General features: G+C 31.8%; 2 protein-coding genes across 7 annotated transcripts; one reads left to right on the forward strand and one right to left on the reverse strand.

Moving 5' to 3' along the window:
• Window positions 1-5,001: 5,001 nt before the first annotated feature.
• LOC107914400 (protein tipD) lies at window positions 5,002-9,869 on the forward strand. Of its 6 annotated transcripts, none has more exons than XM_041102112.1 (9): window positions 5,002-5,534; window positions 6,310-6,685; window positions 6,928-7,939; window positions 8,044-8,134; window positions 8,275-8,432; window positions 8,525-8,579; window positions 8,687-8,766; window positions 8,855-8,948; window positions 9,180-9,869. In XM_041102112.1, the coding sequence occupies exons 3-9, from the start codon at window positions 7,013-7,015 to the stop codon at window positions 9,716-9,718; spliced, it is 1,944 nt and encodes a 647-aa protein (XP_040958046.1). In that variant the 5' UTR covers window positions 5,002-5,534; window positions 6,310-6,685; window positions 6,928-7,012; the 3' UTR covers window positions 9,719-9,869. The 6 variants fall into 6 exon arrangements, with proteins under 6 accessions (XP_040958046.1, XP_016698795.2, XP_040958045.1 ...); XM_016843307.2 differs by lacking the exon at window positions 5,002-5,534 and adding an exon at window positions 5,974-6,127; XM_016843306.2 differs by having other exon boundaries at window positions 6,310-7,939.
• Window positions 9,847-10,819, reverse strand: LOC107914401 (protein MKS1). Its single transcript, XM_016843309.2, has one exon. The coding sequence runs from the start codon at window positions 10,628-10,630 to the stop codon at window positions 10,019-10,021; it is 612 nt and encodes a 203-aa protein (XP_016698798.1). The 5' UTR covers window positions 10,631-10,819; the 3' UTR covers window positions 9,847-10,018.
• Between the last annotated feature and the right edge of the window lie 2,551 nt (window positions 10,820-13,370).

Genomic DNA, 13,370 nt, shown 5'->3' on the forward strand with positions numbered 1-13,370 from the left:
ACAACCCAAGTATACTTTATGCTCTTTTTTTCATGAACATTTTACATTTTTTTGAATATTTTATAGTTTTTAAAGTATTTATTGATGTGGCGTATAAGACAAATAGTTACATATCAACATGAAATACACATGGACTACCAAAAGGGTCATCACACTAACATCGTTAAAAAATTAATTTTTTAGTTAGTATTTTTGTTAAAGAAAAATAATTTAACTGATCATTTTGAAAGGTTAATGACTAAATTTAGCCAAAAAAAGAATAAGAGCCAAATTGACTAAATATAAACGTTAAGTACTAAATTTATCATTATACCTTCTTAAAATAGCGGCACTTATGACTCGTTCTATGGTTGAAACAAAGTTAACATTTTAAAGAGAGCTAAATATAATTGTGCCATTGTATTAGATTATATTTTTATATTTTTTAGAAAAATTAAATCACAATTTTACCATCTTTGAGGGACCAAAATGTAATTCTACTTTTATTATTTTATAATTTTAGAAATTTTTATTTACATATAAATATATTTATATGGATGCATTGAGATATATTTACATGTATTTATAATATAAAATTTATTTTTTGAACAAAATAACATATAATTTGTGAAGAAACTAAAACTTAGGCTATAAATATATATGTGGAAAATATTTAAATGTATATACAATTTATCAAGAAACTAAAAGTTAAACTATAAATATATATACAAAAAATCTTTTAAAATATCGATAAACTCACAACGGTACACCAAAATATATCAATATCGATACATACTAATACCAACACAAAAACAATACGCCCACAAATACCATACTAACTACCTTGACTCAAACCCCTTATCCTTTAGCTTCACCCTCATTCCTTCGTCGTAGATACTCCCCAAAGAAATAAATAATTGACCATAAAATGCACTTTATTCTCATGAGACTAATTCAACTCATTTTATGTTTGACAAAAGCAATACTATTATGATACTTAGGTGTGACTGTTCGATCGAATTGAGTGAAAAAATTTTAAGTTAATCGAGTTCACGAGTCTCATTTTGTCATCCTAATTTAATTTGAAAATTTTTAAATCGAATCGAGTGAAATTATTCGAGTTAAATTAAAAAAACTAAACATGTTAAATAAAAACATTATTATGGTATAACTAATTCCATGTTAGAGCACATAAATTTGAAACCATATATATTTGAATTTTTTTAAAGCAAAATAAAAAAATACTTCAGTATGATAAATTTGAATCATTAATTAGGTCCCACAGTTATTATTTTAGAATATTTTTAAAATTTTAACTTTTTATATATTTTTTAGAATTTTTTTAAAAGTTTGAGAATTTTTTAAAAATATAAATTTTGAATTTTTGAAAATTATTTAAATTTTTTTTTTATAATTTTTTTGTGAGAGACCAATTTGCTTATTCAAATTATTTGAGTTATCTGAATTGTGAAATTCAACTCGACTTGAACTCAAAACTTGAATCAAGTTATTCAAGTTGACTCGAATAATTCGAATAACTCAATTCGATTAACTCGAAATTCAAAATCTTTTTCGATTTTTTCGAATCGAATCAAATTTTACTTACTCTTAATAGTACTTCTTAACAAGCATTTCCTCCAATATTTTGAAAAAACTTTTAAATCTACAAAAAACACTTTTCCAATAATAAATAAAATAAAGAAAAGAGGTTGATTGAAAAAAATTCTAAATATTAAAATTTTCAATTCAAATTTGTTTGAAGATTTGTTGTTAAAAAAGAAAAAGAAAAAGCATAAAACGATTGGGTATTTCCAAAGTGATAGAGGTCTTTAAAATAGGACCTCATGTACACAAGTTGTAAAGATTTTTGTTACTTGGATTAAGTTTTAATTTAATTGACAATAACACTGCTATCAACATAAAAACATATGAATTCCAACTTCACTAATCAATTTCAAACATATAAACTTAACCAAAAAGGAAAAGGGTTGACAGCACTAATTTGGCAGCTGATGAGGGTTTGATTGCAAGATGTCATCAATGTTGTTTAATTATTCGCTAATAACATGAGGGAGTATAAAATAAGCATTCATCTTTTGGCCTTAAATGAGAGGAAATCGAGAGAAGATTGAGTGGAGATGTGCCCCTAACAGCTAGGGACTAATCAATCCTTAGGTGGCTAATATTGGCTTAATCAAATCATTTTATACATATAACTTCATTGCCAACACACGATACTTTCACTCTCTTTTCCTAGTGGAGATTCCCTCCTTTGCACCACTGAGTTCAAGGTTAGTTCTTTACTTCTCCATATCTAATTTATTATTTATCTATTTCCTGTTATAATATTTGTTTTCTCTTTTTTTTTTCTCATGTTTTCATTTTTCTTGTTTATATCTACAACCCATTTTTTCTATAAGAAGTGAACTCTTTTTTTTTTTTTTGGCATACTAATAAAACTAGGCTGTTTGTATATTTGTTAATTTGGAGTTTATTTTGTTGGAGTTAAATTTCACCCTCAATTTTTTAAAAAGAAATTAATTTTGATTATTAATTTTTTTAAAATTAAATTCTTATTTTTTGACAATTAAAACATTAAAAATTTTATAAGTTTGTCAGTCCATTGGTTCAATTAAAAATATTAAAAAATGAAAAATAAAATAAAAAACTTGATTCAATCGATTTGTATTGATTCTCGATTTAAATGATTCAAAATTACTTTTTGAATTGGTACTCTGCTCAATTTCTAATCCAATGAATCTGAGTGACTAATTTGATCGGGTTAATTTTTGGTTTGGGAGACAAAATTATGATAGCGCAAGAGAATAGAAGAAGGAAGATGTTATAAGTGAAGAAACAAGGAAATTAATTAATGATATGAAACATAAATAATTGAAGGGATGGGGGATTTGTTGCCAAAACCACTGCCTTTTGTTTTCCCTTTTACCTTCTTTCTTGCTCCTTTGGCTACTTTGTGTTTGTCTTTACATCTGCTTGGCATTTGACAAGCCACATGATTTTACACCTATACGTATTAGTTTTAGGGTTCTAAGTGAGTTGTAAATTTGATAACATTAAACACCCTAAAACTAGATTAAAGAAAAAAGAAATTATGAAATAAATATTCTTAAAAAGAGAGTGGTAATTTTTAATGGAAATTGTTAGCCATTGTCAAAATATAATACCATTAATTGGCAACCCACTTGATTTTACACCTATTTGTCTTTATATTTAAATTTGTAACTATCTCTTTTAATTAAACTCTATTACTTTAATTTTCCCACTAAATAATTATATTAAAATTTGAAAAGGTGATTCCTTCACTTTTGATTTTGGTGCCGATTTCTCATTTTTACTCCAAGTTTCCCGGCACTAAGCTTGAGGTGACAATAACATCTTTAATTTAATCACAAATTCTTTTATTATGCTATACAATATAATAAAGAAATTCAGGAATACATTTATTAATTATTACTTATTACTTAACTCTACTCGATTGTGTCATAACTCAATTAGTATGTGCATTATTGCTAATGTAGGAGAATATGAGTTCAGTGTGTTGAAGCAAATATTATCAGAATTTATAATGAGATTATTCAAAAAAAATGGTATTTAAATTATTTTCTTTTTCTCATGTTGTTATCTCATCATTTTCTTTGTCACAAGTGACACCCTAATTATACTCTTGTTGCCTAAAGTGGTATCTAAATTATACTCCATTACTCAGGATACCCTAACTATTGGAAAAAGTTATCTTAGCCAATCATCTTATGGCATGTGGCAAATTTTAACTTAAAAAGTTAAAAAACAAATATGATTTCTTTGAGTTTATTTTTAAAGACCTTATAAAATGTTCATCTTTTTTTTCTTCACTTAAAAACTCCAATGACAAAAAATTCAAAAACCCCCAAACTCATCCAAACCCAATATTTGATAACAAAATCCAGGTATTTTCTTTTTCATTTTTAAACATTGACCTTGATTCAAGACCTATATATTATTTAAAAAAATAATAATTTTCTCTCTTTATTTCTATATACTTTACATAAAATAATTAATATTCATTGAACCGAAAAAACTCAAATAAATCATAAAACCCAAATACTAAGAAGAAGTTATATAGAAAAAAATTGTACAAGGATTGCAGAGGAAAGTTGTCTAATAGAAGAAAAAAAGAAATGCATTAAAAGAGAAGAAAGAATTGCAGGGGCAGGAGGAAGAGAGCGTAAAAAAATTGAGAATTAGGGTATTCATAACTTAATTTAAATAATTTAATTACATTTTGAAATAAAATATAATTATCTAATTGAGTTAATAAATATTTTTTAAAAATCAACCTAAACATAATATATATATATAAATAAAATTACAAACAACAGTGTGGAATGAATGGAGGTGTTCAAATCTGTCCTGTAGTTAAATCTATCCTATAAAATAAACAAATAAACAACCACGTGGATGGTTTTCTACCTTTTGTATATATTGACTACTTTGCTGTTAATCCCCTTCTCAATAAAAAATAAAATGTTAGCCAATCATAATTCACACATTGAATATCTTTTTTTGTTTGTTTGTTTATGAATCAACGTTACAGATGCATAATGTTTATCCTTCCAAATTCATTTTATATTTCCTTGAAAAGAAAGATGTAATATAGAAAATAACAATACAAAATCTTTTTTTCTATTGTTCATGCCATTTTCAACTTTCTTTTTTTTTCAAGTCAAACAACACGTTCACATCAAAGATATATTTATATATATTATATTTGTTCTCCCACTAGTGCAGCCTAAGGTTGGGTTATTATCCAAATCCTTTTCATCAGGTTATCATGAGATTTATTGACACATGAATGGCTTCAATGGGAGTGGCAATGGTGGATTGTTGTAAACATAATCCAAAAAACTCCAAAAGTCTAAATCAAATAATGGGTTGGAAAATAAATTTTTTTTTAAAGGGAAAAAAGGTGAAAATGGCGTGGTCTCAAGGCAACCCCATTTGCCATTAGCAAAGAAAGTGACACTGGGTTTTGGAAGCTTTTGATATTTTGCCGACTGGTTCATGCCATCACCCATATTTATCTTCTCAGTTTATTTTCTTCAATGTCACCACCGTACAATCCCGTAATCAGAATCTTAGACTCTCTTAGCACAAGCAAATAAAATGTGCCTCATGAAACTGTAGTGAACAAAAATGGCAAAGCTTGTTTGAGATTTTGGTGTAACTTCAAAAGCTAAACCTATATGTAGGAGAAGAAATGGAATAGAAAAAAGGGTCTTTCTTTCTTTCTTCTTCTTCTTTTTTTTTTTACTTTCTTTCATTTTGAGTTCAATGATGACGTGATAAAAATCCCAAGATGAAATCTTTTGTTTTGTTGAAGATGGAATTGAAACCCCAGAATCCCCAAGTAAGGAACCCTTCCCCATTTTGATGATGATCTGGTTTGGATTAGGTACCAGCAACACCCCAAAAAACCCGGAATTTTGCTCTAAAATAAGGCACAGACAGATCAACTTAGATGAGGGAAACACCCAACACACTCAAAACCAGAACAGGTAAACTGAGATCAACAAAGCTACACTCTTCTTGATGTTCGCCTCTTTTTATCAAACTTAAAAGATCAACATAAAATCATCTGCTGCAATACCAAACCCAAGAGAGGGTCTGAATCTGAGGGTGTGTTGTTTTTGGTTTGCTGAAAATGAATCCAGCCTACCTATATGTTTTTAAACCATTTATGGTTTCTTTGCTAGCTCAGTAGAGACCCCTAGCCTCTGTAATTATATAATTATTTTTTTAACTATTCTTTTTGTGCTTTATTGGGGACCCTTTTCTCTTAAATAAGCTGAACTGGTGTCGTTGAGCCTATTGCTGCTACTGTTGGTGTTTCATAGGCTGTCTAATTCCCACCATTTAATGCCCTTTCTTGGCCTTTTAAAACTCAGCCTAATTAAATCACATAACAGAACCTGTACTAGCTTTTAAAGGTTAAGTCCTTTTTTATTTTTCTGAAAAAGAAAATTTTAAAACTTTTATCTACTCCAATAATCTATGATATGCAACTTACTTTTCACAACTTTTCTTTTTCTCCTCACTACTTAAAAGCTGAATTGTCAGTTTTCTTCCTTCAGAATTCTGCTGTATCGGGGTACTAAGAATAATTTAGTCCTTATTACTATTACCAATTAGTATTATACATTTTTAAATTCTAGCAGAGTTTCCATATTTTCATGTTCAAAACCTTCTTCATTTGGTGTTATGGAGTTTCCAAAATTTCCCCATTTCGTTCTGTTCTGCCATTAATTTTGGTTAACTTGTTGGTGTTTACAGATATCGGTAGATATAATCATCACCATTCCCTTACCAACACAAATCCAAGAGAAAAAAAGAGAAAGAGCTTTGTTGCAGAAAAAGCACAAGTCTAGGTTCTTGTTTCCCGAGCTGCGCCGCTTCTTCTTGTCGCTCGTGCGTTCCCAAAATCCCAAATCTCGAGGCCCTCAATGCCGAACCACACACTCTCTCTATAACCCATTTGGTTTTCGATTCTGGGTTTCTCTTCATATTTGCCCCTTTAAGAGTTTCAAGGTTTTTCCAAAGGTTTAAAATCGAGTTTTGAGGTGTTGAGCAACCCATGATCAAAAGGGAAGAGTCGGTGATAGTGTTTTTCTGGAAATTTCCATTGTCTGCTTTTTGCATGGAACCCAAGGTACTAGCCTTGAAACCATTCAAACATCGGCCTTTGTTTTTAACTATTTGATTATTTCCACCATTCCGGGCCCTGGGTATCATCATTTTTTTTAATGTTAATTGTATATTGGGATCCATATATGTTCAAGTTCTAGAGCATGCTTGTTGCTAATTTTGCTTTGAATTGCTTGACTTCAATCCCATTATTTTGCTTTATCAATTGAGTTAAAACTCTTGTCTGTGAATTGGGGATTCAAAAAGGGTTCCAGGAAAGTTCTTGGGTTGCTTAGAGGCATGTACTGAAAGAGTTGGTTTTGATGTGGAACACTAGTCTTAGTTACTAGTCATGCTAAGCTCTGAAGAGGGTGAAAATGACGTCTTCTTTGATTCTTTGGATTGCTTGTCGATCGAAGAGCCTGTTTTAGCGAAACAAGGATTAGAGTGTGGGAAATTAGAGTATGAAATTTGGATGAATGAACCTGGAAATGTTAAGGAGCGGCGTGAAAGATTTCTTCTCGGAATGGATCTAGTTGAGTTTGCAAATTCATCAAGGATAAAGGATTTGCAGAGGATCACAGAGTGCAGTGATGCTGTCTTGAGTTCTTCGTGTCCGTCTGCTGGCAATGGTGAAGGAAGTATTGCTGATTGTGATAGGAAACTGATGTGTGAAGCCAATTTGTTGCTCGATGAATCAACAGCAGCAGCTCTCGAGAGCGAGAATAAGGTATTTGAACAACAGGAAACACAACAACACTTGGATGAATCTGAAAAGGCTGAAGTTAATAGGAAGAAATTCAAGAAATGGTGGAAACACTTTTCCAGCATGAGGAAAGTTGGGGAAAGCAGGGGTTCATCTAAGACATCGAAACCGAGTTTCAAAGTATGTGAAACAAACAGAGTGATGGTTCAGTCCAACAAGAAAGGATACATGGAGTTTTCAGCACTTTACATGGGACAAGAAATACAGGCTCACAAGGGCTTCATCTGGACAATGAAGTTTAGCCCTGATGGTCAGTATTTAGCAAGTGGTGGTGAAGATGGGGTAGTCCGTATATGGTGTGTGATGTCAACAGATGCCTTTAGTAAACCTTTGATGGCTGAGCACAATTTAGGTAGATCGATGGGCAAAGGGAAATTCGGTTTTGGCAGAGAGAAGCTGGTTGACTCTCAAGTTGTTATTCCTAATAAGATTTTTCGGATTGAGGAGTCACCAATCCAGGAGCTTCATGGTCATGGCAGTGACGTTTTAGATGTTGCATGGTCCAGATCAAATGTGAGTAGATGCAGAAACTTAGCAGTCTATCGTACTTGAATTAAATTCTCTTTAGACCCTTGTTTTTTTATTTTTGTTTGCCTGAATCAAATTTTTTGTTGCAGTTTCTCATTTCCTCTTCCATGGATAAAACGGTCCGTCTCTGGAAAGTCGGCTGCAATCAGTGTTTAAATGTTTTTCATCATAACAATTACGGTAACCATGAAATGACTCTATCCTATTTGATATTAGTCCCTTTTTGGTTTAGATTGGCTTATATTGTCGATTTCTCTAGTTTGAAATATGTAATGTCATAGTCTAAATTCTGACCCTATATATATGTTGTATGTAAACAGTCACTTGCATTCAGTTCAATCCCATTGATGACAGTTATTTCATCAGTGGTTCTATAGATGGAAAAGTTAGGATTTGGGGAGTGTCGGAGACGCGAGTCGTTCACTGGGTGGATGTTTGGGACATTGTAACTGCTATATGTTACAGGCCAGATGGAAAGGTGTGTGTGGTGTCTGAATACTTGATCAAATATTCTTCTGCTAAAAACGTTTTTTCTGGTGATCGTAATTCTTTCATGCCCCTTCATTCTAGCAGGAATTTATTGCCGGTTCCATTAGAGGTACTTGCCATTTTTATCAAGTATCAGGTAATGGTTTCTTCCATGTTCGAGTTCTATTCTACTGTTTTTAGTTGTTCAATCATTCCTTTCAATTCGGCCAGAGTGTTTTTGATATTATGTTATTGGCACTATAGGTGACGACATTATTTTGGAGGCCGAGATTCATATTCATGGCAGAAAGAAAACTTCAGGCAACAAAATCACAAGTATTCAGGTTTTGCACTGAAGATCTTGGTGCTACATATAACTTGCTTGCAGTAACATTTTCATTCATTACTTATTATTTCCATTCCATCTTCCAGTACTCCCAGGATGAACCTCACAAAGTTATGATAACTTCTAAAGATTCCAAACTCCGAATACTCGATGGGGTTGATACTGTTCGTAAATTTAAAGGTAACATTTTGTATTCTGACCCGGAATTGGGTTTGTTCATTTGGTGCTTGCTCTGTTCTTCAGTCTGCACTTTGAATTTGATGGCAATGATAGTTCTTTTAGTTGATTGCTTGCTGCCTGCCTTTCCTTGATTCGAAAACATATCCAAAGTTGCATTATTACGAAAAGGTTCAAAACTTCAGTCATTAAGTTGTAATTTTCATAGTCTAATATTTTGCTTGAATATTGCAGGACTCCCCAAGTCCAGAAGTCAGATGTCAGCATCTTTTACGTCCACTGGGAGACATATAATCTCAGTTGGAGAAGACTGTCGTGTTTATGTTTGGAACTACGATGACATTTGCCCTCGAACATCGAAACATACAAAATCTGTTTCTTCTTGCGAACACTTCTTCTGTGAAGATGTGTCTGTAGCAATACCTTGGTTAGGCCAAGGTTCAGATCAGCGGCACTCGGATCGGTCACTGAGAGGGGATCAGATAGAGGGCACTTCTTGGATCAGAGATTCGCAACGATTCTCACTTGGAAACTGGTTCTCCATAGATGGCTCCTGCAAGGGTTCTGCAACATGGCCTGAAGAAAAACTTATGTTGTGGGAAATAACAGTTGCAGAAGACGAGTATTATTCGTATGAACAACAACAGCTCTGTCACAACTACGGCGACTATCACGCAACCTTGCCAGAAACATGGGGCCTCGTGATTGTTGCAGGCGGACGGAACGGAAGAATCAAGACATTCCACAACTATGGATTGCCTGTTAGTCTATAGGATTTTTTTTGTTGCAAGGGGTCGACTTGAAAGAACTCTCATTTGTGAATTTTTTTCTAGGTTGAAGATATTCAACCCATTGGCCACCAGATTTCAGTTAAAATTAGAATTAAAATTCAAATACAAGCTAAATTAAAATTGCATCTTTTTACATAAAAAAATAAACTCTTACAACAAATTCATCATTTCTTTTTATAAAGTTAGCATATTATTACAATTGAAGAAGCCACTAAATCTAACAATACAATCTCCAAATATAGAAACCCAAAATTTGATTTGGAAAATTTAAATAAATTTTGGTTAAAGTTTCCAAATTTGAGTAAAAAAATCAGAAGAAAGAGTTGGAGAAGAAATTAAAGACTCGGAAAGCAATATAGAAGAGGGGCTTGCCATTAACCCACTCCCGTAAAACATCGGGCTCCAGTCATTCAAAACCGTCATCATTCGAGCTTCCGACGCCGGCGAAAAGATCGTTCCCGTTTCTACAGCCGGCAACGCTTCCGGCGCAGGCGAAAGTATCCCTGGTGGAATCCGAATCAAACTCTCTTCCATCCCACCTTCCCCGAACACCCCCACTTCTACTACTCTCTCTCTTGGGGTCAGACTTGCCTTCTCCGTCACTGCCATCCTAGCCGCCGGCGATATTGCGCCACCGCTAGAGAAGCTTTCGGATGAAAGCCCGGTGTATCGTTGTACTACTGACATGAAGTCGGATTGTTCAGCGTGGATGACTTTGGGTGAGACAGCGTAGATGACTACAGGCTCGCGACGGTGTTGGACAGCGGGAGGGGCAGCGGCGCGAGGTGGCGGGTGAGGTGGTTTTTTAACTTTATGGGAGTCTTTGCTGAGTCTGAGTGGGTTGGGGCGTGGACCTTGGATTTGTAACTGGCGCTTGGGAAAGTGAAGGTCCATGATTGAGGATGGGCAGTAAAGAAAGGTTTCGAGAGACGAAGATCAGAGAATGATGAGCAATTTTTATTTAGTTGGTAATGATATGATAAGAGGCTTTGAGGCACATTATTTTGACTTTTGACCAAAAGAATTGACTAGTCAATGCAAATATTAGTATTACTTCCTTTTTTTTCCTTTTTGAAATTTATCTCCAACTTATAAATTTAGGGGTGGGCAGATTGTTTTAGTTGTTTTGGGCTGCAAGAGTTTGGATTTAATACTCAAATTGTAATGTTTGATGATAAAAGTTTATAAGAGCTTGTTGAGCTAAAACCTTCAAAATAAAAAACGTTGGAATGAATAACTTTTTTCTATGGCCGATTGGAAGTGAGATATGTGGAATGATATATCTAATCATACTTGCTAAAAAATTACTCTTTGCCATATACTCAAACCTAATAGAGTGCCAATATATCAGTAGCATTTATTCTCCCATTTTCATTTCACCTCTAAAGTCCAAAGTAAATCTCAAAAAAAAAAACCCTCCATGTGAATCTACAAAAAAACACTCCACCATGAATCAACAAAAATCAATATTGCTACGAGAAATTTTCAGTTGAGCCCATTCATCCTTGAATATTTATGTATCTTAATTTATTTTTAATTTACTTGTGTAAAATAATTTCTTATGCAATTTTATATTAATTGAAATATACTACTTGACAAATTTATTTAGAGTGTGACATAATTATCACTAATTTGTATACTAAGAACATGATATAATTATATATAATTTACAATTATACAATTTCCACAAGGCTAATATTTGCAAATAAGGAACTTAAGAACTTTGTTTATTTAAATTTCTAAAATATCCACTACTTAATTTTCATAATGGATGTTTTCATTTCTTGGTAATAGTGTTTCATTTCAATAATTTCACCCAATAAAAATTAAAGTATTATAAACAAATAAATACTTAAAGAATAAAATGTGGCATATCCTTATTTGTTATTTTACGCATCAGCTTTTAGCTATCAACTAAGTTTTACTAAACACTTTCAACTAAACAATTAATAGAATCAGTTGGTCAAACCAACTACTACAATCAATAATCAGCTATCAACTATCAACCAATTGCCAAATAGGGTATATATTGATATCATTATTGATAAAATTTGTATTTTTTTCCATTCATTTTTCCTCTCATTAATATAAACTTACTTTTATATATATATATATAATTAATATAAGCACACTTCCTATAACATAATTAATGTAAAAACGTTTTATTAATATTTATTTACAAATCTTTCATTTTTTTGTTTAATTTAATAATGACATGTCATCAGGGGTAAAACTAGGGGAGGTTAACAAGAGCCCCACCCCCTAAAATGAAAAAATTTTCTATTTAAGCCCTTTGAAATTTTTAAAATTTTAAATTAATAAAGGTAAAATTGCACTTTGACCCCCTAAAAATGATAAAAGTTTGATTTAATCCTTCAAAAATTATAAAGATAAAGGCTATTAAAATGGTGAAATTGCATTTTTACTATTGTAAAAATTACAATTTAATTTCGCCCCCTAAAAAAATTTTCTGGCTTTCCTCCTGCATGTCTTATTATTAGTTACGGATGATGCTTGAGACTTATGTACTGACGATGCATCATATATTATTCTTATAATAAATATAAATACACTTTCTCATAATTAATTAATTCCCAATAAAAAAAGTATAATTTACTAAACTTCATTTTTTATTGATATTAGTGACAAAAATTGAACCTTAATCACTATAATTATGGATTTAAAAACTAAGTTATTTCGTATATTGATATATGTATATGATCACTATTTCATATATATGATTGTCGAAACCGTTTTTTTGAAAAATAAAAAATTTAGTTGTCGACTTTGAAAATAAAACTGGAGTCGCCACCGATCCTTGATTGAGGTGTGACCGGCTCACCTTAAAAACAATTTTGGTCTACGAAATTTGAGAAAATAGGTTCGGGAGTCAGTTACGCACGAGGAAGGGTTAGCACCCTCGTAACGCCCAAAATCGGTACCAAATTGATTATTTAATGTCTTGGTGTCGAAAATTTGAAGAGATTTTAAAAGAAAACTTTAAACTCGTGAATGAATTAAAATAATAAAACATTATTATTTCAAAGAAATAAAACATCACACCCAGTGAGTTAGGGCACAATATTTTTAAATCTTCAAAATTAAGTTTGTCTTTTGAAAAACTCACAGTTAAATCTAAGAAGGATATTCGATTATTTTGGACAAATGAAGAAAATAGAGACCCAGTAAGTTAGGGCACAATTTCTCAAAATTCTAAATACCGAATAATGCCTTTTGTTTTAGAAATTCTTATTTCAAGACGGCAAAATGTCATGACCAGTAAGTTAGGACCCGGCATTTTTGGATTCCCGAAAATAAGCTTTTATTTAAAATTTGCGTGAATTTATTGCAAAATAAATACTTGGTTTTCTAAATTCATCGAAAAATAATTGCGATCCAGTAAGTTAGGACACGGTCTTTCTCGAGAATCATGAATGCCAAATATTTTGAAAATTTATAAAATATGATGGTTTTAATGCTTTGACGAAACCAAAATATATTTCCTTTAAAAGTATGATAAAATGTTAATGCATAACATGAAACCATTACTTTAATTTAAATTATACATGTATATGTATTTATAAAACATATATAAGGATGGTATGTAAGTGAATTTTGAGAATATGTGTATGCA

The sequence above is a fragment of the Gossypium hirsutum genome, chromosome D10 (assembly GCF_007990345.1).
Source record: "Gossypium hirsutum isolate 1008001.06 chromosome D10, Gossypium_hirsutum_v2.1, whole genome shotgun sequence".
NCBI lineage: Eukaryota > Viridiplantae > Streptophyta > Magnoliopsida > Malvales > Malvaceae > Gossypium > Gossypium hirsutum.

What these genes read in the sequence shown, in the direction of transcription:
- LOC107914400 (XM_016843306.2), top strand. Translation starts at nt 7,013, where the DNA reads ATGCTAAGCTCTGAAGAGGGTGAAAATGACGTCTTCTTTGATTCTTTG. An exon ending in TTTTCATCATAACAATTACG is followed by an intron (nt 8,135 to 8,274) that starts GTAACCATGAAA and finishes GTATGTAAACAG; the next exon opens with TCACTTGCATTCAGTTCAAT. An exon ending in CCATTTTTATCAAGTATCAG is followed by an intron (nt 8,580 to 8,686) that starts GTAATGGTTTCT and finishes TTGGCACTATAG; the next exon opens with GTGACGACATTATTTTGGAG.
- LOC107914401 (XM_016843309.2), bottom strand. Translation starts at nt 10,630, where the DNA reads ATGGACCTTCACTTTCCCAAGCGCCAGTTACAAATCCAAGGTCCACGC.